General features: G+C 43.0%; 1 protein-coding gene across 1 annotated transcript in view; it reads right to left on the bottom strand.

The window, feature by feature from the left end:
* Positions 1-20,930, bottom strand: part of LOC141271348 (elastase-1-like) — a 56,884-nt gene extending 35,954 nt beyond the window's left edge. The window contains exon 1 of the mRNA XM_073681453.1: positions 20,834-20,930. Within this exon, the coding sequence (XP_073537554.1) occupies positions 20,834-20,930 (97 nt within the window). The remainder of the gene's footprint in view (positions 1-20,833) is intronic.
* Positions 20,931-22,676: the final 1,746 nt, after the last annotated feature.

Genomic DNA, 22,676 nt, shown 5'->3' with positions numbered 1-22,676 from the left:
TATTGCAATATACTGCAGTGTAATATCATTGATATACTCTGATACTGATAAAGTAGTTCTTTCACATGAACTGTCCTTGATGCATGCTATCCACAAAGTGTTTGCTAGGCGTCAATGCAGTAAGACAATGTTAATTGTTCTATGGTCTATGAAGTTGTGTGTTTCAAAGATTCATTATCCTGATTTGTACACAAGTGACCAGTGTTATATTTGCTTTGACAAATAGTGTTAATGTAACCAAAATACTGATTCAGATAATGTGTGTACACTTACCATTATGTTCCATAAGAAATACACAGATCTATTGTCTAAAACAATGTTTATAAGTAGACTTCTCGAGATTACAGAACCTGGCCAATTCTGTGTTATCGACGACTCATACTTATAAACATTAACCAGTTTTATGCTTCCATTGTCTAAGCCTTATAAAAGTCACTGGAATCATGATACAGACAGAAGCTTTCTTGTGTAGACTTCTCAGGGGTTCTCTGTCAATTAGACAGATGATGCTCATAAGCTCCTAGATGAAGAAGCCATAAGTTATACCTGCACTTATGTGTAGTGTTGTATGTACCTGCCCATGCAGTGTTGTGAAGACTTCCAGGGGTTTCTCTGTCTTGGTGAAATTGCTTCTCTGATCTTCCAGACGGATGATGTTTAAAAGCTCCTTGGTGATGAAGTGAGTATATATATGTATGTACTTAACTTTTGTATTATAACATTTACAAAAGTGTATGCAATATCATCATATCATACTATTCCTTTAATTATGAATGTTACCTTTTAAATCAACTATTATAAATAAAATTGCGTTATATCGCAAAGGGTTGCCTTCTTTAAAAACGTATCAGAACCTTAGTGCTAGAAACTTGGCAAAACAGACGCCAACAAACTTACCGCGCCGGCCATGAAGTAGTGTCCCCGTTCCCTACCGTGTTTTCCCTGGACCTGCGCACGCCGTGTACGTCTCTCGACGGCATACTTTATGTGCACGCTCCCGTTCTTAAAGTGGCAGTGCGCGCACGTTGGAAACGCCCCCAGCCAATACCTGGAAGGCATCAAGTATATAAGGCACACTCCCAGTGGGGAGGTGCCTGAGCATCATTCTCACGTTCGCCATTCAGTAGTGTTGAGCAACTAGTGAGCTTCCATGTCCCTGTATCTTGTATCATATGTTTCTGAACCTTTTCATACACCCTGTGTTGCATAGTCCAGAACCCTTCAGCCACTTCAGCGGTATTCCAGCCATGAAGCAGCACCTGTGGTACCTGAACTTGAAGCCACACAAGCGGTACCTGAACACAGACACCGCACCTGCTATACCTGAGCTTGAAACCACACCAGATTCCTGACAAAACTCTGCCGGTACCTGAACCTGAAGCCACACCCGCTGTACCTGAACCCTGACACAGTCCCTGCGGTACCTGAGCCTAAAACTGCACCCGCAGTACCTGAAGCCTGACACCGCTCTGTCGGTACCTGTGCCTGAAACCAGACCCGTGGTACCTGAGCCCTAACGCCGGTCCTGCGGTGCCTGAGCCTGAAATCCCACCTGCGGTACCTGAAGCCTGACACCGCTCTGGCAGTACCTGTGCCTGAAGCCTTACCCACGGTACATGAACCCTGACACTGCTCCTGTGGTATTTTAACCCAGAAGCCGCTCTAGTGGTGCCAGAACCTGTAACGTTCCAGCGTTACTTGAACCAGCATCAATTTCTGTCCGTACTGTCGAAGCCTGTTCAAGTATCTGAATCTTGTCCTGCCAGTGACTCTGAATCTGTGTCTGTCCTTCCCAGTGACCCAGAACCCGTGTTGTCTGAACAGTGTCTGAATCCTGTCCTGCCAACGACTCTGAGCCCGTGTCCATGTCTGCAATCCTGACCCCTGGAGTCAGCTGCAGTACTGGGTACTGTCTAGGAGAGGTACCTGGCTGTTACCTGCAGCTCAAGTCCTTACTGCACCATCAGGAGCTCTAGCAAACACCAGGTAGCCGCTTAGCTATGCCACACCTACGTAAGCACGGATCGTGGCACAGTGTGTCCATGATCCACATGTTTGACAATTGGGAAGGAAAACTGAATTTGGATAGGGCAGCTATCATGAACTACCAATTGACCATATCAAAAGCTTTCTCACTGTCAGTACCAATGAGAACTAAAAGGGTATTTGAGGCGCAATAAATGGTGAGCACTAAAATGCTCTGGTACTCGTTGCTCGAGTCGAGCAAACTGGAATGCTCGAGTGCTCGACCCGAGCAGCGAGCCCAATGTAAGTCTATGGGAAACTCTAGCATTTTTCCGGCGGCTCCCCCCCAGAGGTCTGCAGAGGGCCTAAAAATTGCCGAAATCGATTGGAACAATGCTCAAATGACATGGCAACAGCATGGGGAAGAGCCCTGGAAGCATCTCTGATTCTCAGTCATTGCTGTGAACAATGTTGTCAGAGTATTACGCCACTTTTACGGGCTCACAATAAAACGTACAAAAACTAAACCAAAATGGATTTTCCTGGGGAAAATGTTAAGGAACATCCTTTCCAGGGTAATGACTTGTACAGTGCTGGCCAAAAGTATTGTCACCCCTGCAATTCTGTCAGATAATACTCAGTTTCTTCCTGAAAATGATTGCAATCACAAATTCTTTGGTATTATTCTCTTCATTTAATTTGTCTTCAATGAAAAAAACACAAAAAGAATTGTCCTAAAGCCAAATTGGATATAATTCCACACCAAACCTAAAAAAGGGGGGTGGACAAAAGTATTGGCACCCTTTGAAAAATCATATGATGCTTCTCTAATTCATGTAAATAACAGCACCTGTAACTTACCTGTGGCACCTAACAGGTGTTGGCAATAACTAAATCACACTTGCAGCCAGTTAACATGGATTAAAGTTGACTCAACCTCTGTCCTGTGTCCTTGTGTGTACCACATTGAGCATGGAGAAAGGAAAGAAGACCAAAGAACTGTCTGAGGACTTGAGAAACCAAATTGTGAGGAAGCATGAGCAATCTCAAGGCTACAAGTCCATCTCCAAAGACCTGAATGTTCCTGTGTCTTCCGTGCGCAGTGTCATCAAGAAGTTTAAAGCCCATGGCACTGTGGCTAACCTCCCTAGATGTGGACGGAAAAGAAAACTTGACGAGAGATTTCAACGCAAGATTATGCGGATGGTGGATAAAGATCCTCGACTAACATCCAAACAAGTTCAAGCTGCCCTGCAGTCCGAGGGTACAACAGTGTCAACCCGTACTATCCGTTGGCATTTGAATGAAAAGGGACTGTATGGTAGGATACCCAGGAAGACCCCACTTCTTACCCCGAGACATAAAAAAGCCAGGCTGGAGTTTACCAAAACTTACCTGAGAAAGCCTAAAATGTTTTGGAAGAATGTTCTCTGGTCAGATGAGACAAAAGTAGAGCTTTTTGGGAAAAAGCATCAACATAGAGTGTACAGGAAAAAAAAAGAGGCATTCAAAGAAAAGAACACGGTCCCTACAGTCAAACATGGTGGAGGTTCCCTGATGTTTTGGGGTTGCTTTGCTGCCTCTGGCACTGGACTTCTTGACCATGTGCATGGCATTATGAAGTCTGAAGACTACCAACAAATTTTGCAGCATAATGTAGGGCCCAGTGTGAGAAAGCTGGGTCTCCCTCAGAGATCATGGGTCTTCCAGCAGGACAATGACCCAAAACACACTTCCAAAAGCACTATAAAATGGTTTGAGAGAAAGCAATGGAGACTTCTAAGGTGGCCAGCAATGAGTCCAGACCTGAATCCCATAGAACACCTGTGGAGAGATCTCAAAATGGCAGTTTGGAGAAGGCTCCCTTCAAATATCAGGGACCAGGAGCAGTTTGCCAAAGAAGAATGGTCTACAATTCCAACAGAGCATTGTAAGAAACTCATTGATGGATACCGGAAGCGGTTGTTCGCAGTTATTTTGGCTAAAGGTTGTGCAACCAAGTATTAGGCTGAGGGTGCCAATACTTTTGTCCGGCCCTTTTTTGGAGTTTTGTATGAAATGATCAATGATTTGATTTTTTCTTCATTCTCTTTTGTGTGTTTTCCTTGCAAGCAAATTAAATGAAGGGAATAATACCAAAGAATTTGTGATTGCAATCATTTTCAGGAAGAAACTGAGTATTATCTGATAGAATTGCGGGGGTGCCAATACTTTTGGCCAGCACTGTATATAAGGCATAATAAATAACCAAAAACAAAAATGCTCCTCCACACCTAGGGTTATGTTCACATGTAGCGTTTTTAATGCGTTTTTGCACTTTTGCGTTGCTTTCAACGGTGAAAAATACATTTACCAGTAAATGTCATTTTAACATTTTATTACCTTATCCTTACCATGTGGTGTGTGAGACATCATCAGACACATCCTGTTTCATTTATGATGGAGGGACTCTGAAAGTCACAAAGCCCATTTTTATAGGGCCATCAGGCGGCCCTTACTATTCTTAAAAGGCCAGCAGTTGGCCCTCACTATTGCTAGAGGGCCATCAGCCGGCTATGCTTTGTTGTTCCCATTATTAAAGAGTGGGTCTCCTATACTGTTATTGCGTATGCAATGACTACAAGGGCTGCCTAAATTTGGGAAATACCCCAATACCAATTTGAAGACACATAGAGGTGGGCCTCAGTAACAACATGTTCCTATTAGAAAGGAGCGGATCTGCTATATGTAGTGACCCAAAAGGGGCCATTACAAACATTTCTGCATTCATAGGAGTCTGTGGAATCATTTATGCTTTGATGTATTACCTGGTGTCATTCTGTTAAATTAAATGTAAATTGTTGCTCTTTAATACCACTGGAGACCAGCAGATGGTGGTATAAGGGTTGGCAATGGACAGTATTGGAGGATGTCTGATCAACATCCTGTATAGTCTGGTCACTATGGTGACCAGGGGGAGTTGGCAGTTGCCAGTTGGTGGTTAGAGAGTGTCAAGCCTGCCTAGAGGTGAGGCATAGGGTACAAGGGCTGCTAGGATTAAGTATCTTGCCAGACAATCTTTTTAGAGCCCATCGCAGCAAGGCCAAACCTTTTCCCATATCAGAGTATCAGTCCCGTTGCCATCCTGCCGTCATCTGTATGGAAAACCAGTATTGCAGCTAATTGCTGAAGAACCTGCAGTGGAGAATTGCATTGCTGAAGATCCTGCAGTGGAGAATTGAATTGCTGAAGCAGAAGAACCTGCAGTGGAGAATTGCATTATTGAAGCAGAAGAACCTGCAGTGGAGAATTGCATTGCTGAAGCAGAAGAACCTGCAGTGGAGAATTGCATTATTGAAGCAGAAGAACCTGCAGTGGAGAATTGCATTATTGAAGCAGAAGAACCTGCAGTGGAGAATTGCATTGTTGAAGCAGAAGAACCTGCAGTGGAAAATTGCATTGTTGAAGCAGAAGAACATGCAGTAGAAAATTGCATTGTTGAAGCAGAAGAACCTGCAGTGGAGAATTGCATTATTGAAGCAGAAGAACCTGCAGTGGAGAATTTCATTGTTGAAGCAGAGGAACCTCCAATGGATAATTGCATTGTTGAAGCAGAAGAGCCTGCAATGGAGAACTACAATGTTGAGGCTGAAGAAACTACAATGGACAATTGCAATGTTGAGCCTGAAGAATTTAAAATGGAGAATTGTGCTATAGTAGTAGAAGAAACTATAATGGAGAATTGTTCATCATCAGAAGAATTGATAAATGAAAATATTGTTGAACCAGAGATCTTTGAAGAAGTGATGCCTCCTCGAGATAACCAGTTAATATCACCATCTTTTGAAGATGTATCTGACAGCATTGAGCAGAATGCATATCCAAAACTTGCTATATAGTATAGTGTATTTGCTTTATAGTAAATATAGGAAGTATAAGTAAAGAACAGTATGATCGCTGTTCTGAAACTTCAGATGACAATATTGAATATATACGTTCATATACAGAACCTCTCTCACGTCAAAAAGATTTCCAAGAAGATATTCCCGAGCCTCCCAGATTATTACCTGAGGAAGTGAAACATCTTCAGGAGCTGACTCCCGCAAATGGGACAAAAAAGTCCTTTAGAAAGCACTCTGGTTCAAATAGTGGTCTATATGAAGCTGATGAAAATATGTTATGGTGTCTAAAGGATTGTGAAGACAACAGCAAGACAAATCATGGTAATGTTACTGTAACTAGAAATATTAAAGACCCTGAATGTGCTACAAAAAGAATCTGCAAAGAGATTTCTAGGTCTGACTTGAACCATGTCTTCTCTGGTAACAGAACAGTGTCAGATAATCTTACTCAGAAAACGCTTGACATGGAAAATGTAAGGTTTACTTGTAATTTAAAGGAGATTTTACGAAAGTCATCAAAAGAAAAGTACATATATGGACCTCTTTTTCATACTATGTTCGACTCCAGGAGGATTCCTAGCTGTTCACATTCTACAATGAAGTGTAGAAATCCTCTGCTTATCACTGTGTGTTGCCCATACCGCTGGACAGACTTTAGGAGACCTGACAGCAGACACTCAAGCACATACAATACTTCACCCTACTATGAAGATGAATTATGGGATGAACCCGTTACCTATTAAAGGACTATAAGAAAAGTTAGAACTCGAAGATATTCTCCCTTTCACTTCAGTCGATTAAGGTATGAAACGCCATCGGACAAATCAAATTCTGACATCTTTGTCATCCTTAATGAGTGTGTACAATCCAATCACTTAAAGTTGAGTAGTGTTGGCTTGGGTAACGCTGCAGTAGATAGAACTTCAGCCAGTCAGCTAGAAGAGGAGGGTGGCCAGCAGGCAAGAACATCTGTACCAGTTTCCTCCAGGTCCCAATCTTTTAAGAACATTATATCAGATCTGTGTACGAGTCTGCACTCAAGTTTACAGAATGTTGCAAGAGAGACTGAGCAAAAAATGTCTTTTTACATATACAATTATTGCGAATGCAGTGACTGCAACGGCTGCCTAAATGTAGGAAAAACCCCAATACCAATTTAAAGACACATAGAGGAGGGCCTCCGTAACAACATGTTCCCATTAGAAAGAAGCAGTTCTGCTATACAGTTATTGCATATGCAGTGAGTACAACGGCTGCCTAAACTTGGGAAATACCCCAATACCAATTTGAAGACACATAGAGTTGGGCCTCACTAACAAAATGTTCTCTTTAGAAAGGAGTGGTTCTGCTATGCAGTTATTGCGGGTCTCTTATACTTGTAAAAGAAGAAGAAAACTCATTCAATATCTTGGTATAGAGCACCTGTGTCAAGGTTAAAGGCAATTTATACCACCTTATGTGGAATTGCCAAAAAAATCAATGGCTCTGGGCCCAAGATGAAACATTAATAAATTCCACATATCATCCAAAAATTAAACTGACCCCCCCAACTTGTACTCCTTTGGGCAAAAATCAACCAGCTATACCGTATCATCTTGAGGAACTTGCTAGTTGGGAAGACAGAAGGTACAGCGTCTTTATGAAGACGTGACTACCCTGACTGGACTTTATAAAAAAAATAGCCTTAAGGTCATCCTGTTAATATTCCGTCCTTATATTACAGAAAACACACCTCTAACAGCTACTTTGCATTGTCTATAGATAGACCTACTAAAACCTCTATAGTTTACATAATTTTCTTCACAGGTCTTCTCATACCGGTATTGTTTTTCTTTCGATTTGGATTATCATTAATAAAAAAAGAATTCCAGTAAATTGACAATATGGAAATGTGTTTGCTGCTCACTAAGCAGACACTTACTCGGGTAGATGTGGGAGAGAACGGTAGCATGGAGCTTCAGTAGAATGAGGCAGCTAGTTGGGTGACAGAAGGTGAGCTAGAAGGAAGAGTGTTAGGGGGGCTAGTCCTGATCTGGCACACCCCAACAAGATTGCTAAATTGGCAGATGAGGGGGATGTCAGTATATGGGAAGCAATGCTGCAGTAAGAAACATCCTCAGGGAAGTGTCTTCTCCAGTAAGGAGGAAAACAGGAGTTCAGGGCAGGCCAAAGAGGTACTGGTAGTGGGGGATTACATTTTTAGGGGAACAGAAAGGGCAATCTGTCACAAACACTGGGATCGTTGAACTGTGTGTTTGTCTTCCTGGTGTTCAAGATGGACACATCGCAGATCAGGTTGACAGATTACTGAGAGTGCCTGGTGAGGACCCAGCGGTCATGGTGCACATCGGCACCAATGAAAAAAGTTAGAGGTAGAATGAAGGTCCTTAAAAATGATTTCAGGGAATTAGGATGAGAGCTTAAGGCAAGGACCTCAAATTGAATATTGTCTGAAATACTGCCTGTACTATTTGCTATGCCAGAAAGGCAGTAAGAGACTAGGGAAGTAAATACGTGATCAGGAATTGGTATAGAAGGAAGGTTTTAGGTTTCTGCAGAACTGGCCAACTTTTGGCTACAGACTGTATGCTAGAGATGGGTTGCATCTCAATGGGGAGGGTGTAGCTGTGCTGGGAGAAAGAACTACATTGAAGGTTGGAGGAGTTTGTAAACTAGAGACTGGGGTGGAGAGCAATTACTGTACTGGGAGGAAGAAAGTGTAGATAGTGACCTGAGCCTAACTAATGAAAGTTGTGGGTGGCATGGGGGGAAGTGTTAGGACAGTCAATACACTAATGAGAAATAGAGATAGATAAACATACATAAAGTACATGTATATTAATGCCAGAAGCTTCACCATCAACATGGAGGAATTAGAATTAAAATTGTTGAAAAAAAAATTGTGATGATGTGGGGATAACAGAGATATGGCTAGGCAAAAGCTATGACTGAGCTGTTAATTTACAAGGCTATAGTCTATTCAGGAATGACCGTACAAGTAAGCCACTAGGAGGGGCTTGTTTATATGTTAAATCGACCCTAAAACTTATCCTGTGTGATAATAAAGGTGAAGCCAATGAAAATGTAGAGTCTCTGTGGGTGGAGATAAGGGGAGGCAGAAAGAATAATAAAATACTGATAGGGTTTTGTTATAAGTCTCCAAACATCATGTAAGCAGCAGAAAATATCCTCATATAGCAAATACATGAGGCAGCGAATCAGTTAGAAGTAATTATTATGGGAGACTTCAAATTGAGGAGCAGAAACCTGCAGGTCCATGTTTCACAACTGGTGCAGGACCCACTAAGAGGGGGGAACTATGAGACCTAATTTTAACCAATATGTTAGACAGAGTATCACATGTTTGGTTTGGGGTTCACATAGGTAATATTAATCACAAAATAATTGTTTTTCACGTGTCCTTTAATAAGATGTATAATAGAGGGGCTGCAAGGACACTAAACTTCAGGAGGGTAAATTTACACTTTCTAAGCATCCTGAATAGGACCTATGTACAAAATATACCCTGTGAGAATAAACAAGGAGGAGGAAAACACTATGGTTAGATAGAGCTATAAGTGGTGCAATGAATAAGAAAAGAAAGCATTTAGGAAATTAAAGCAAGTGGGTAGTGACAAGGCATTAAATAATAATCACACTGAAAAAAAAGTGTAAAAAAAATCATATCAGTACAGCAAAGTTTGAGACAAAGAGACTCATTGTCAAAGAAAGTAAAAATAATACAAAAATATTTTTCAACTGCATAAATAGAGAAATTTAAAAATGATAGTGTTGGTTCCCTCTAAAATATTATGGGGGAAATGGTGGAAGAGAATGAAGAAAGGCCAATCTGCTAAACGCCTTTTTTTCTATAGTATTTACACAACAAAATGACTTGGTCAGGGTACAATAAATTCTCAATTAAATGTCAGCTGCTTAAAGAAATTGGCCACTACTATTGAACATGCCCCTCATCGATGTAAATGGTGGAAATAAGACTGTTATCAAATAGCTTGCACTGTCAATATTGCCTGTGAGCGGCGCTATCGCTGGCCGCTCACAGGCATCACGTGACCCCCTGCTGCAACCTCCTCTGGCATCCGCTGATGTCACGTCAAGTTCCGGCTGCAGCCGGGCATGACCCAGTGACGCGCTCCCCGGTGAGTGATGGGCTGTGGGTGGGGTTTCCCCGCGTGTCACACCCAGCATCCACCACGCGCTTTTCCTCTCCTGCATTCATTGGGAAAGTGTGCGGTGGATGCTGGGCTGTGACGCATGGGGAACCCCCACAGTCCATCACTCAGCGGGGAGTGCGTCATTGAGTCACGCCCTAATTGACGTAACATAAGCGGATGCCAAAGGAGGCTGCAGCCGGGGGTCACGTGATGCCTGTGAGCAGTCAGCAATAGCGCCGCTCACAGGTAATATTGACAGTGCAAGGTATTTGATAAAAGTCTTATTTCCACCGTTTACATTGATGGGGGGCATGTTCAATAGTAGTGGCCAACTTCTCTAACCCCTTAACACCGAATGATGGACATAGCACGTCATGAGCGGGGTGTCAGTTTTTGCTCCATGAGCTGCTATGTCAGTCATGACTTTAAACTGTCACAGCGTGTAAACACGCAATGACCGTTCCGTGCCGACAGCTGTCACTGACAGCAAATAGGCACGGGAAAAGGTGCGGGGACCCATGTTGTCAGTCACCCGCACTCAGGGCTCTGTGATCGGTCAGTCAATCTGACTGATCCCAGCATGATCACGCAGGAGGTGCTGAAATATCAGCACCTCCCGCCCGATCACAGCAGGAGCTCAGCGCTGTCAGTGGCTGAGCTCCTGCACGAAACAGACAGGAGCAGTTCCAGCACCACCCCTGGCTGTTTAACCCCCTAAATGTTACTATAGAGAGCGATTGCAACATTTACGAGGCAGGCAGGAGGGAGCTCCCTCTACCATCAGATCAGCACCACAGCGAGACATCATCGCGGGGGTTCGATCATTGCCATGGTGACCTGGGGTCATCATGACCACCCCGGGGTCAACAAGCTACGGAAAGCTGCTTAGACCATGCTCATAGCAGCTTTCTGTACAGATATAATGCATTGCAATGCTTATGCATTGTAATACATTATACCTGTGATCAAAGTTAAAAAATTGAAGATCCCATAGAAGTACTAAGTTAAAAAAGTTTGCAAAAAAGCAAAAAAAAAGTTAAATATATATAAAAAAAACCAACTTACAAAATAATAATAATAAAAAAAATTACACCAATAAATACACATTTTTATGGAAAAAAATAAACAAAAAATCTATAAAACTGACACACTAGTTAACACCTTCAGTGAACACTGTAAAAAAAAAAAAACATGGTAAACTATGGTTTTTCATCATACTGCTGGAAAAAGTGGAATAAAATGCAATCAAAAAGACGAATGTATATAAAAATGGTATCCCTGAAAACATCATCTTGTCCCGCAAAAAACAAGCCACTATACAGTCATGGCCAAAAGTATTGAGAATGAGACAAATAGTAATTTTTCCAAAGTTTACTGCTTCATTTTTTGTAATGGCAATTTGCATATACTCCTGAATGTCAGAGTAATCAGCTTAACAGCAATTACTGTACTTGCAAAGTCAATATTTGCCCAGAAAATGAACTTTAACCCCCAAAACACATTTCAACATCATTGCAGTCCTGCCTTAAAAGGAGCAGCTAACATCGTTTTAGTGATTGATCCATTAACACAGGTGTGGGTGTTGATGAGGACAGGGCTGGCGATAAATCAGTCATGATTAAGTAAGAATGACATCACTGGACACTTTAAAAGGAGGCTGGTTCTTGGTATCATTGTTTCTCTTCAGTTAACCATGGTTATCTCTAAAGAAACACGTGCAGCCATCATTGCACTGCACAAAAATGGCCTAACAGGGAAGAGTATCGCAGCTACAAAGATTGCACCTCAGTCAACAATCTATCGCATCATCAAGAACTTCAAGGAGAGAGCTTCCATTGTTGTCAAAAAGGCTCCAGGGCGCCCAAGAAAGACCAGCAAGAGCCAGGACCGTATCTTAAAACTGTTTCAGCTGCGGGATCGGACTACCAGCAGTGCCGAGCTTGCTCAGGAATGGCAGCAGGCTGGTGTGAGTGCTTCTGCACGCACTGTGAGGCGGAGACTCTTTGAGCAAGGGCTGGTTTCAAGGAGGGCAGCAAAGAAGTCACTTCTCTCCAGAAAAAACATCAGGGACCGACTGATATTCTGCAAAAGGTACAGGGAGTGGACTGCTGAGGACTGGGGCAAAGTCATTTTCTCTGATGAATCCCCTTTTCGATTGTTTGGGACATCTGGAAAACAGCTTATTCGGAGAAGAAGAGGTGATCGCTACCACCAGTCTTGTCTCATGCCAACTGTAAAGCATCCTGAAACCATTCATGTGTGGGGTTGCTTCTCAGCCAAGGGAATCGGCTCACTCACAGTCTTGCCTAAAAACACAGCCATGAATAAAGAATGGTACCAGAATGTCCTCCAAGAGCAGCTTCTCCCAACCGTCCAAGAGCAGTTTGGCGCCCAACAATGCCTTTTCCAGCATGATGGAGCACCTTGCCATAAAGCAAAGGTGATAACTAAATGGCTCATGGAACAAAACATAGAGATTTTGGGTCCATGGCCTGGAAACTCCCCAGATCTTAATCCCATTGAGAACTTGTGGTCAATCATCAAGAGACGGGTGGACAAACAAAAACCAACAAATTCTGGCAAAATGCAAGCATTGATTATGCAAGAATGGACTGCTATCAGTCAGGATTTGGTCCAAAAGTTGATTGAGAGCATGCCAGGGAGAATTACAGAGGTCTTGAAGAAGAAGGGGCAACACTGCAAATATTGACTTGCTGCATTAACTCATTCTAACTGTCAATATAACCTATTGGTACTCATAATATGATTGCAATTATATTTCTGTATGTGATATAAACATCAGATAAACACTAATAAAAACCAGAGGCCAGCAGATCATGTGAAAATATAATTTTAGTGTCATTCTCAAAACTTTTGGCCATGACTGTACAGCTCCGTCTGCGGTAAAATTAAAAAGTTATAGCTCTCAGCATACAGTTATGTAAAAATAATGATTTTTTTCTATAAAAGTTTTTTTTAGCGCCAAAACATAAAAAAATGACATAAATGAGGTATCCGCTGTAATCGTACTGACCTGAAGAATAAAGCTGCCTTACCAATTTTACCACACGGCATAAAAAACAAAAAACAATTCCGATTTTTGGGAAGCAGAATGAACAAAACCCAGCAAATAAGGAATAGAAAGCGATCAAAAAATGTCATGTGCCCGAAAATGGTACCAATAAAAACGTCAACTCATCCCGCAAAAAACAAGCCCTTACATCACTCTGTAGGCAGAAATATAGGAAAATTATAGCTCTTAAAATATGGTGATGCAAAAACTATTTTTTGCAAAAAAAAGCGTCTTTTAGTGTGTGATAGCTGCCAAACATAAAAACCCAATATAAATCTGGTATCGCTGTAATCGCACCGACCCGAAGAATAAAGTTATCTAATCACTTATACCGCATGAGAAAAGGCGTAAAAAATAAATAAAACCAAATTTTCACCTGCTGTTGATTTTTTCATTCTGTCTCCCAAAGATTGCAGTAAGGCTCAGCTCACCTTTATCCTGCGCTCTACCCTGAGCACTTACACCGGGGTTTCCAAGTAAATCTCTGAAATATGTGATTCAGATGGAACCCCCGGCAGAAGATTCCCTATAATAAGGCAGATGGAGGCACTGTGGATGCCGTCTGGCCTATGATCCAGCGGTGTCCGTCTTTTTAGGCGTGCATAAACGTGCCGTCGACCTCAGTTTTGTGCACTTCTGAAAAGAAGGACAATGCTGAACAAAGGCCAGATGGAGTCCAGAGTAACTCTTCTGACTCATCATAGAGAATGGATCCCTCAGGGGTTTCATCTGAATCACGTCATTCGAAGATTTAGATGGAAACCCTGATGTAAGTGCTCAGCGTAGTGCACAGGATAAACGTGATCCAAAATGTTATGTAAAATGTTCCCAACAAAAGCTTCAACTCAATCCACAAAAAAAGCAAGTCACCATTCTGGGCTGTCATCTGTCAATGGAAATATAGGGGGCTTCCACGTTACTAGTAGTACAAAAGGCTCTGGAAAAGCGCTATGGTTCCTCCCCTCTCAAAAGACATTCAGCGAATTCTGCTCTCCAAAACCTAATGCCCCCTCCCTTTTGAGCCCCAGTGTGCCAAGACCACATTTAGTGTCCACAAGGGTATAATTTCCAAAATTAGGTCAATGAGTGGGGTATTCTGCTCTTCTTGCACTTAGGGGCTCTGTATATTGAGTCCGCAAACTATTCTAGGAAAATCTGTGTTCCAGTAGGCAAATAGCTCTCCGTCCCTTCCTAAGTCTCGCCCTAAGGCTAAGCAGTACTGTATTGCCATGTTCAGCAGAAATTGTGTGACACATTTTGGTGCCATTTTTACTCATTTCCCATGAGAAATGTAAAATCTGGGGCTAAAACAACATTTTTATGGTAAACATGTAATTATTTTTTTCTTCACTGCCCAGTGGTATAAAATTCTGTGACACACCCGTGGTGTCAATATGATTGCTGCATCCCTGTATAAATTCACTGAGAGGTGTAGTTTGTAAAATAGGGGCCACTTAAGGGGGACTCTGCTGTTCTGCCACCTCAGGGGCTCTTCCAGTAGGTCATGGCACCCGCAAACCATAACAATAAATGTGCACTATAATATGGCGCTCCTTCCCTTCTGAGATTTGTACTGTGCCTGAAAAGTAGTTCTCGATTACATGTTGCACTGGCGCAGTCAGGAAAAATTGCACAACAAACTGAAAGGTACATTTTTTCCTATTAGCCCTTATGAAAAAATTAAAATTTGGGGCTAAAACAACATTTTAGCATTAAAAATGTAATTATTCGTTCTTCACCGCCCAATGGTATAAATTTCTGTCAGTCACATGGGGTGTCAATATGATCACGGCATCCTTAGATGAATTCATTGAGTATAGTTTGTAAAATGACATCACTTATGGGTGTTTTCTACTGTTCTGGCACCTCAGGGGCTCTGCTAATGTGACATGGCAGCCTCAAACCATTCCTGCAAAATCAAAACTCCAAAATTGCGCTTCTTCCCTTCTGAACTTTGCCCTGTGCCTCAAACGTAATTTTTGACCACATATGGTGTATTCACACGCTCTAAGTTATAAAATTCTGTGAAGCAACTGGGGGTTCAAAGTGCTCCCCAAACATCTAGATACATTCATTGAGGGGTCTAGTATTTACAAAACGGGGTCAATAAGGGGAGTTTCCACTGTTCAGGCACATCAGGGGCTCTCCAAACGTGACATGGCGTTCGCTCTCGATTCCAGCCATTTTTGCATTCAAAAAGTCAAATGGTGCTCCTTCCCTTCCGAGCCCTGCCATGCACCCAAACAGTAGTTTTGCCCCATATATAGTGTATCCGCATACTCAGGAGAAATTGCACAACAAATTTTGGGATCCATTTTCTCCTGTTACCCTTGTGAAAATAAAATATTGGGTCTAAAAGAACATTTTTGTGAGAAAGATGTGATTTTCTGTTTATTTTCACAGCTCTACGTTATAAACTTCTGTGACGCACTTGGGGGTTCAATGTGCTCACCAAATATCTAGATACATTCCTTTAGGGGCCTAATTTCCAAAATGGGGTCACTTGTGCAGGGGTTTCCACTGTTTAGGCACATCGGAGGCTCTCCAAACGCAACAAGAAGTCCACTCTCGATTCCACTAATTTTTGCATTCAAAAAGTCAAACGGTGCTCCTTCCCTTCCGAGTTTTGCTGTGCGCCCAAACAGTAGTTTTCGCGATAAATATGGGGTATCGGTGTACTCAGGAGAAATTGCACAACAAATTTTGAGATTCATTTTCTCCTGTTACCCTTGTGAAAATAAAAACTTTGGGGCTAAATTATAATTTTTGTGAACAAAAAGTAAAATGTTAATTTTTTCCTTCCACATTGCATTAATTCCTGTGAAGCACCTGAATGTTTAATAAACTTCTTGAATGTGGTTTTGAGGACTTTGAGGGGGTGCAATTTTGAGAATGGTGTCACTTTTGGGTATTTTATGTCATATAGGTGTTAGAACCCTCCTGTTTGTTTTTTTACCATCTTGTGTTTTGCGGTCACGTGACTATCTGCCTTTATATTCCAGCTCCGCCCTTTTGGCTGTGCTGGACTTCAGTGTTTGACTATTTCTCTAGCCAGGTGCTTCTGTGCCTTTCTCTGTCAGGTCGCTCGGTCCTTCTGGGACCTCTAGTATCTTTTTGTCAGTTTGTCTTTTTGTGTTCTGCCATAACTTCTCTGTTTAGGAGGTGTCCCATTTTTGTCCCAGTCCTTAGTTCTTTTAGGGACCCCTCCCCTTATGCAATAGGTCTTCTTTCAGACTAGCCGAGGACAAAGGCGGGTCTGTTCGCTAAGAACAGGCAGCCCGCTACATTGTAGGGATTCAGCTTAAGCCCCCATCTCACATAGCGAGATCGCTAGCGAGATCGCTGCTGTGTCACGGTTTTGGTGACGCGACAGCGACCTCACCAGCGATGTTGCTATGTGTGACACTTTGCAACGATCAAGCCCCTGCTGTGAGGTCGCTGATCGCTGCAAAGTGTCCTGGACCATTTTTTGGTCGTTGCTCTCCCTCTGGTCAGCACACATCGTTGTGTGTGACCAGCGGGAGCAGCGATCAGGCTGGTAACTATGGTAAACATCGGGTTACTAGGGGCACACGCGCACTTAGTAACCCGCTGTTTATCATGGTTACGAGCCTGCTAAAGTGAGCGGTAACCTCCCGCTCACTGTAGCAGAGTGGTAAGCATGATAAACAACGGGTTACTAGGAGCGCGTGTGCCCCTAGTAACCCGATGTTTACCATAGTTACCAGCCTGCTCCTGCTTCAGCAGGCTCGTAACCAGGAGCAGGACATCGTGGAAAGATTCTTTCCACAATGTCGCTGCTCCCCTGATCGTTGGTGAGCCTGCCTGTTTGACAGCTCACCAGCGACCACATAGCGACGCAGCAACGATCCCTGACAGGTTGTATCGTTGTCCGAGGGTTTTACTGTCATCTGGGTGGTCGTGGACCGTTTTAGTAAGATGTGTCATTTGGTTCCATTCATTAAGTTGCCCTGCGCCAAGACACTCACTAAGGCGTTTGTTAAGGAGATTGTCAAGCTTCATGGCGTTCCCACGGATATTGTTTCTGATAGAGGACCTCAGTTTGTGGCTCGCTTTTGGCGTGCTTTTTGTGACAGGTTGGGAGTCCATTTGTCATTTTCGTCTGGGTATCATCCTGAGTCTAATGGAGAGACTGAAAGAAAGAACCAGGATGTAGAACAGTTTTTGCGTTGTTTTGTGGCGGACAATCAAGAGGTGTGGTCTGAGTTTCTGCCTCTCGTGGAATTTGCTCTTAACAATCATACATCCTCCTCTGCTGGGTGTTCTCCTTTTTTTTGTTGTACTGGGAGACATCCGTCTTTTGGTTCGTTCTCCAAATTGGGGTCGGTGGTGCCGGAGGAGGAGAATTTTTCCGGTGATTTGGAGAGAGTTTGGACTAATGTACGTTGCAACCTTCAAGAGGCTAACAAGAAGTCCAAGAAGTATTTTGACAGGAAATGTAAGGAGGTTTTGTTTACTGTAGGTGACATGGTTTGGCTGTCTTCAAAGAACCTGCGGTTGAGGATTCCTTCTAAAAAACTGGGTCCTAAGTTTGTGGGTCCATTTAAAGCGCTTCAGGTTGTTAACCCGTCTGCTGTTAGGTTGGATGTCCCTACTTCCTGGAAGATTAATCCTGTGTTTCATGTTTCCTTGTTAAAAAAGGTTGATGTGTCAGATAGGGATGCCACTGTCACAGTTCCTCCTGTGGTTGAACACGGCGAATATTAAATTTCTCATATCTTGAATTCTAGATGGCATAGAGGGAGATTACAGTTCTTGTCTCCTGGAAGGGTTTCGGTCCCGAAGACAACTCCTGGGTAAGGACGGATGATATCTCTGCTCCTAGGCTTGTTAAAGCTTTCCACAAAAGGTTTCCGGATAGGCCTGGGCCTGGAGGATCCGGAGGATCCTCATAAAAGAGGGGGTACTTTTAGAACCCTCCTGTTTGTTTTTTTCCAACTTGTGTTTTGCGGTCACGTGACCATCTGCCTTTATATTCCAGCTCCGCCCTTTTGGCTGTGCTGAACTTCAGTGTTTGACTGTTTCTCTAGCCAGGTGCTTCTGTGCCTTTCTCTGTCAGTTCGCTTGGTTCTTTTGGGACCTCTAGTACCTTTTTGTCAGCTTGTCTTTTTGTGTTCTGCAACAACTTCGCTGTTTAGGAGGTGTCCCATTTTTGTCCCAGTCCTTAGTTCTTTTAGGGACCCCTCCCCTTATGCTATAGGTCTTCGTTCAGACTAGCCGAGGACAAAGGCGGGTCTGTTTGCTAGGAACAGGCAGCCCGCTACATCGTAGGGATTCAGCTTAGTTTTACTGTAGGAACAGCTTTCCCCTTTCTTTCCTTAGTACTTGTTGCAGATCATAACAATAGGCTCCCTAAAGTCACTTCAAATGTGATGTGGTTTCTAAAAAAAAATGTTTTTGTAAATTTTATTGGAAAAAATAGAAATTGCTGATCAACTTTTAACCCTTCTAACTTCCTAACAAAAAAAAAATTTGTTTAAAAAAATTGTGCTGATGTAAAGTAGTCATGTGGGAAATGTTATTTATTAACCATTTTGTGTGATATAACTATCTGGTTTAAGGACATAAGAATTAAAAGTTTGAAAATTGTGAAATTTTCAAAATTTTCACCAAATTACTGATATTTTCACAAATAATTCCAAGTTGTATTGAACAAATTTTACCACTATCATGAAGTACTATATGTCACGAAAAAAAATATCTGAGAAACACCGGGATCCATTGAAGCGTTCCAGAGTTATTACCTCATAAAGTGACACTGGTCAGATTTAAAAAATGGGCCTGGTCATCAACTTACAAAGTGGCTCGGCCCTTAAAGTGTTTGTCCAGTGCAAACAGGTAAGTCTGCTGTCACTCTGTCGCACTGTGCGCTGCGGGGATTTGGTGATTTCAGACCAAATCATATACATACTCCCAGCCAGTGGCTGCAGCCTCGCTCCATACACTTGTATGGAGCAAGGCAGCACCCTCTAGTCGGCCACAGCCACTAGATGGCTGCATCTCTAGACGGGGCGCGGTTCAAGCTCAATACAAGTGTATGGCCGGGGGTACTAAGTGTACTGGCCGGGGGTATGTGCGTGCGCTGGTGGGGATTCATAAGTCTGCAGTCACACAGAATGACTGCAGACTTATCGATTTGGACCGGACAAACCCTTTAAAGAGGTTGTCCACTACTTTTACATTGATGCCCTATCCGAGGAATAGGGCATCAATTTCTGATCGGCCGGGGTCCAACACCTGGCACCCCTGCTGATCAGCTGTCATCGGCGTCGGCCGCGGCAGCTGCCTGCCGGAAGTGCTTACATGCTGAGCTTGGCCATCTAGTTGTAGTTGCCATCTCGGGGTACAACACATCCGCCTCCCATTGAATTGAATAGGGGATGGATGTGCTGTACCCTGCGGCGGCCACTACAACTAGACGGACAAGCTCAGCAAGTAAATCCTACGGATAGGGCATCAATGTAAAAGTAGTGGACAACTTCTTTAAGGACCTAGCTACTTTGTAAGTTAATGACCGGGTCTCATTTTTTAAATCTGACCACTGTCATTTTATGAGGTAATTACTCTGGAACGCTTCAACAGATCCCAGTGATTCTGAGATAGTTTTTTTTCGTAACATAATGTACTTCATGATAGTGGTAATAGTGGCAAAATTTGTTCAATATAACTTGCATTTATTTAAGGCATTTAGGGGATTTTAAGTGGTTAACCCATCAGAAAGGACGGTGTCGCTTCAAGAACAATAAAGTAGACAAATCACTGCATACACACCCAAATACAGAATGAATTAAATACCGTGGAATACTGCATTTTTTTGAGGAAAGGGGAACATATAACTTTCTAATACTTAGCAGAGCCACAAGGGCCCACACATCCAAGCAAAAAGTATATGTATATGTTATCACTAAATTAGTTTATTTTACTCACTATATAGCACCATTAATTCCACAGCGCTTTACAGACCTTATGGGCACTGTCCCCATTGGGGCTCACAATCTACATTCCCTATCAGTATGTCTTTGTAGTGTGGGAGCAAGCCCACAGGGAGAGCATACAAACTCCTTGCAGATGTTATCCTTAGTGGGATTTGAACCCAGGACCCCAGCGCTGCAAAGCTAACCACTGAGCCACCGTGTTGCCACCAAAGGTAAGATCCAACAGCACATAGATTATACTATCAAAATAGTAATCACTTATCACCTATGTATCAGTACCAGAGTAATGATCACTTTAACCACATGTTATCATCCAAGTTAAGATCACAATTTATCTTCATGCTCTCTATCAAAATAATGATTATAAATGACCTACTTGTCATAACCATAGATCTCAATTGGTCTCTATGCAATGGGCAAATATTACTCTACCAATTTATCACTGTGCCTATGAAAAAGAACAGAAATTGTGCCTGGATAACGATGAAACGTCCATAGCAAATTTGTGCTGTTTTCAGGTCACTTTGCTTTGGTTACTTGGATATTCTCAGCATATGTACATATAATAGTTCTCAAATTCTGCAACAATCAACAGATGGTTTAGTTAGGGAGGACAGTTTTCCTCGTCAGTGAACCCTTAGGGATCCTCAAACACAAACCTTCTGTTATCATTTGCTATATTTAAAAATATGGAGACATGTTTTATATATTTCAAATTTTTAAAACTGCAAACTAATATCGTTTTACACCATTTCATCAGATGTGAAAATAAAAATCACTCACCCAGGTGCAGAAACTTGGGATGGATAATATGTTGAGGTGAGGTTGCCTGTGCTAATGACAGCACAAAAAGCAGAATAAGGAGATCCTTTAAAATCATTTCCAGGTTCCTGAACTGCTGTGCGGATGGTGCTGTTGGTATTTATACAGCAGGGGCAGTGTCATTATGAGCTTTACACAGGGGACTTTTGCTGTTACCAGGGTCCTGATGCACGTACACAATGCATCCTGATCAAAACACATGGGCCTGGATGGTTCTGCATTCTACTTTAAAACTGACCACTGGGACGAATATCAGCAGTTTTATACTGACAAGCAGAAAACAGGCTCAGTTTGGACAATATGAAATGTCAGTCCATAAAAATAACTGGTTTATTAAATAATTTAATAAGTGGATTTATGTTCTGAATATAATGAATTATATAAGCTATGATTCATTAGGCGAGTACTGCACATCTGCCCTGCATTGACTGCACATGCACCTGATGCAGGCTATAGTAAATAGTTCTGAGTTCTGGCTGCAGCTGTTAACCATTTAGATGCTGACAGCCGGTGTGAGCATTTGTTGGCGTTCCATGAAGCGATTGCGGAGCGCTGAAGGGTTAGTATGACATACTAGATTGTACTATTCTCACTGACTGACAGCGTGGACATGGACAATGTACACCAACTTCTGTGAGGAGGAACAACTATCCTCTTCTCTGACTGCGCTGCGCTGCTCAGTTGTGTGATAGACGTAGCAGAGGGCGCACAGGAGTACTAGTCACTAGTGATGAGCGAACGCGCTCGCCACTACTCGGTACTCGCCCGTGCTCGACAAGCTCGGCGAGTATTTCCGGGTTGCTCGGGCGGGAACTCGGTCCCCTCCCTGAATGTTTGGCGCTCTTTAGAGAGCCAATGAACATGCAGAGATTGCCTGCCATGCACTGTAATGCTGTAGCCATGTTGGTTGTGGGCATTACAGTGATTGGCTGGCCGCATAGCGTCATCAGGTCTATATAAGACCTGGCGCTGTGACGCCTCTTCTCAGAAAGCCCTTTATTTTACCCTGGGTGTTGGGTGACTCGGAGTCGGGTCCTGTGATGGAGAGATGGGGTGCAGCCGTGGCCTGGACCCGACCCGTGCTCAGGGCCGTCACATTAAAAAGGATGGTGTGGGCTTATCCGGGTTGAGTGGCTGATTTACGACTACGCCACCTGTGGCACCTGGTGAAGGCCACCAGCGCTGCCACAGTCCGTTGAGGCATGGTGTTATGGCGGCCAAAGTTATTACTACTCCCCACAGGCGGAGCAAGGCCTCAGGACAGAGGGACAGGATGGAGGGGGTAGTAGTAGAGGAGAAGGGGCGCCGCGTCGTGTGGTGTAGCGCAGAATAAACAGTCCGGAGGCCTGTTTATGGCTTTTTATTAAATATGAAATTTAAAGTGTAACTAACTTGTAAGTCCTCCACCCTCACCCACTAACTGGTTCCCCTAACTCTTGGTTCCCCAGTCTCCCTGTAACCAGGGGAGCAGCACCTAGTGCATACTAGCTCCCTCTGGTGGAGAAATGTGGTGTTGGATGCAAAGGTTGGGTCACGACTATCACACTGTTCTTACCTCAGAGGAGGAACACCACACTCCATTAGAGAAGTGCAGCATCCCTGTGGCGGTCGAACCCTCAGGGGCGCCACATTCCCCCCTGGTAAAACACAGCACGTCCGCGGGCTGCAAAAGAAGTAACACCCAGGAATTTTCTTTTTAGTATAAACATAACCATCTTCCCTTTATGGGAGGCACAGGGTATACAGTATAAAAGTACAAAAATATAAAATTATAAAAGTGCTAGCATTTTTCCAGAGACATTTT

This window comes from Phyllobates terribilis, unplaced genomic scaffold (assembly GCF_046119375.1).
Source record: "Phyllobates terribilis strain yellow unplaced genomic scaffold, ASM4611937v1 Scaffold_5__5_contigs__length_657084704, whole genome shotgun sequence".
NCBI lineage: Eukaryota > Metazoa > Chordata > Amphibia > Anura > Dendrobatidae > Phyllobates > Phyllobates terribilis.
The sequence above is the reverse complement of the archived record's forward strand: the minus strand, read 5'-3'. Positions and strand labels throughout refer to the sequence as shown.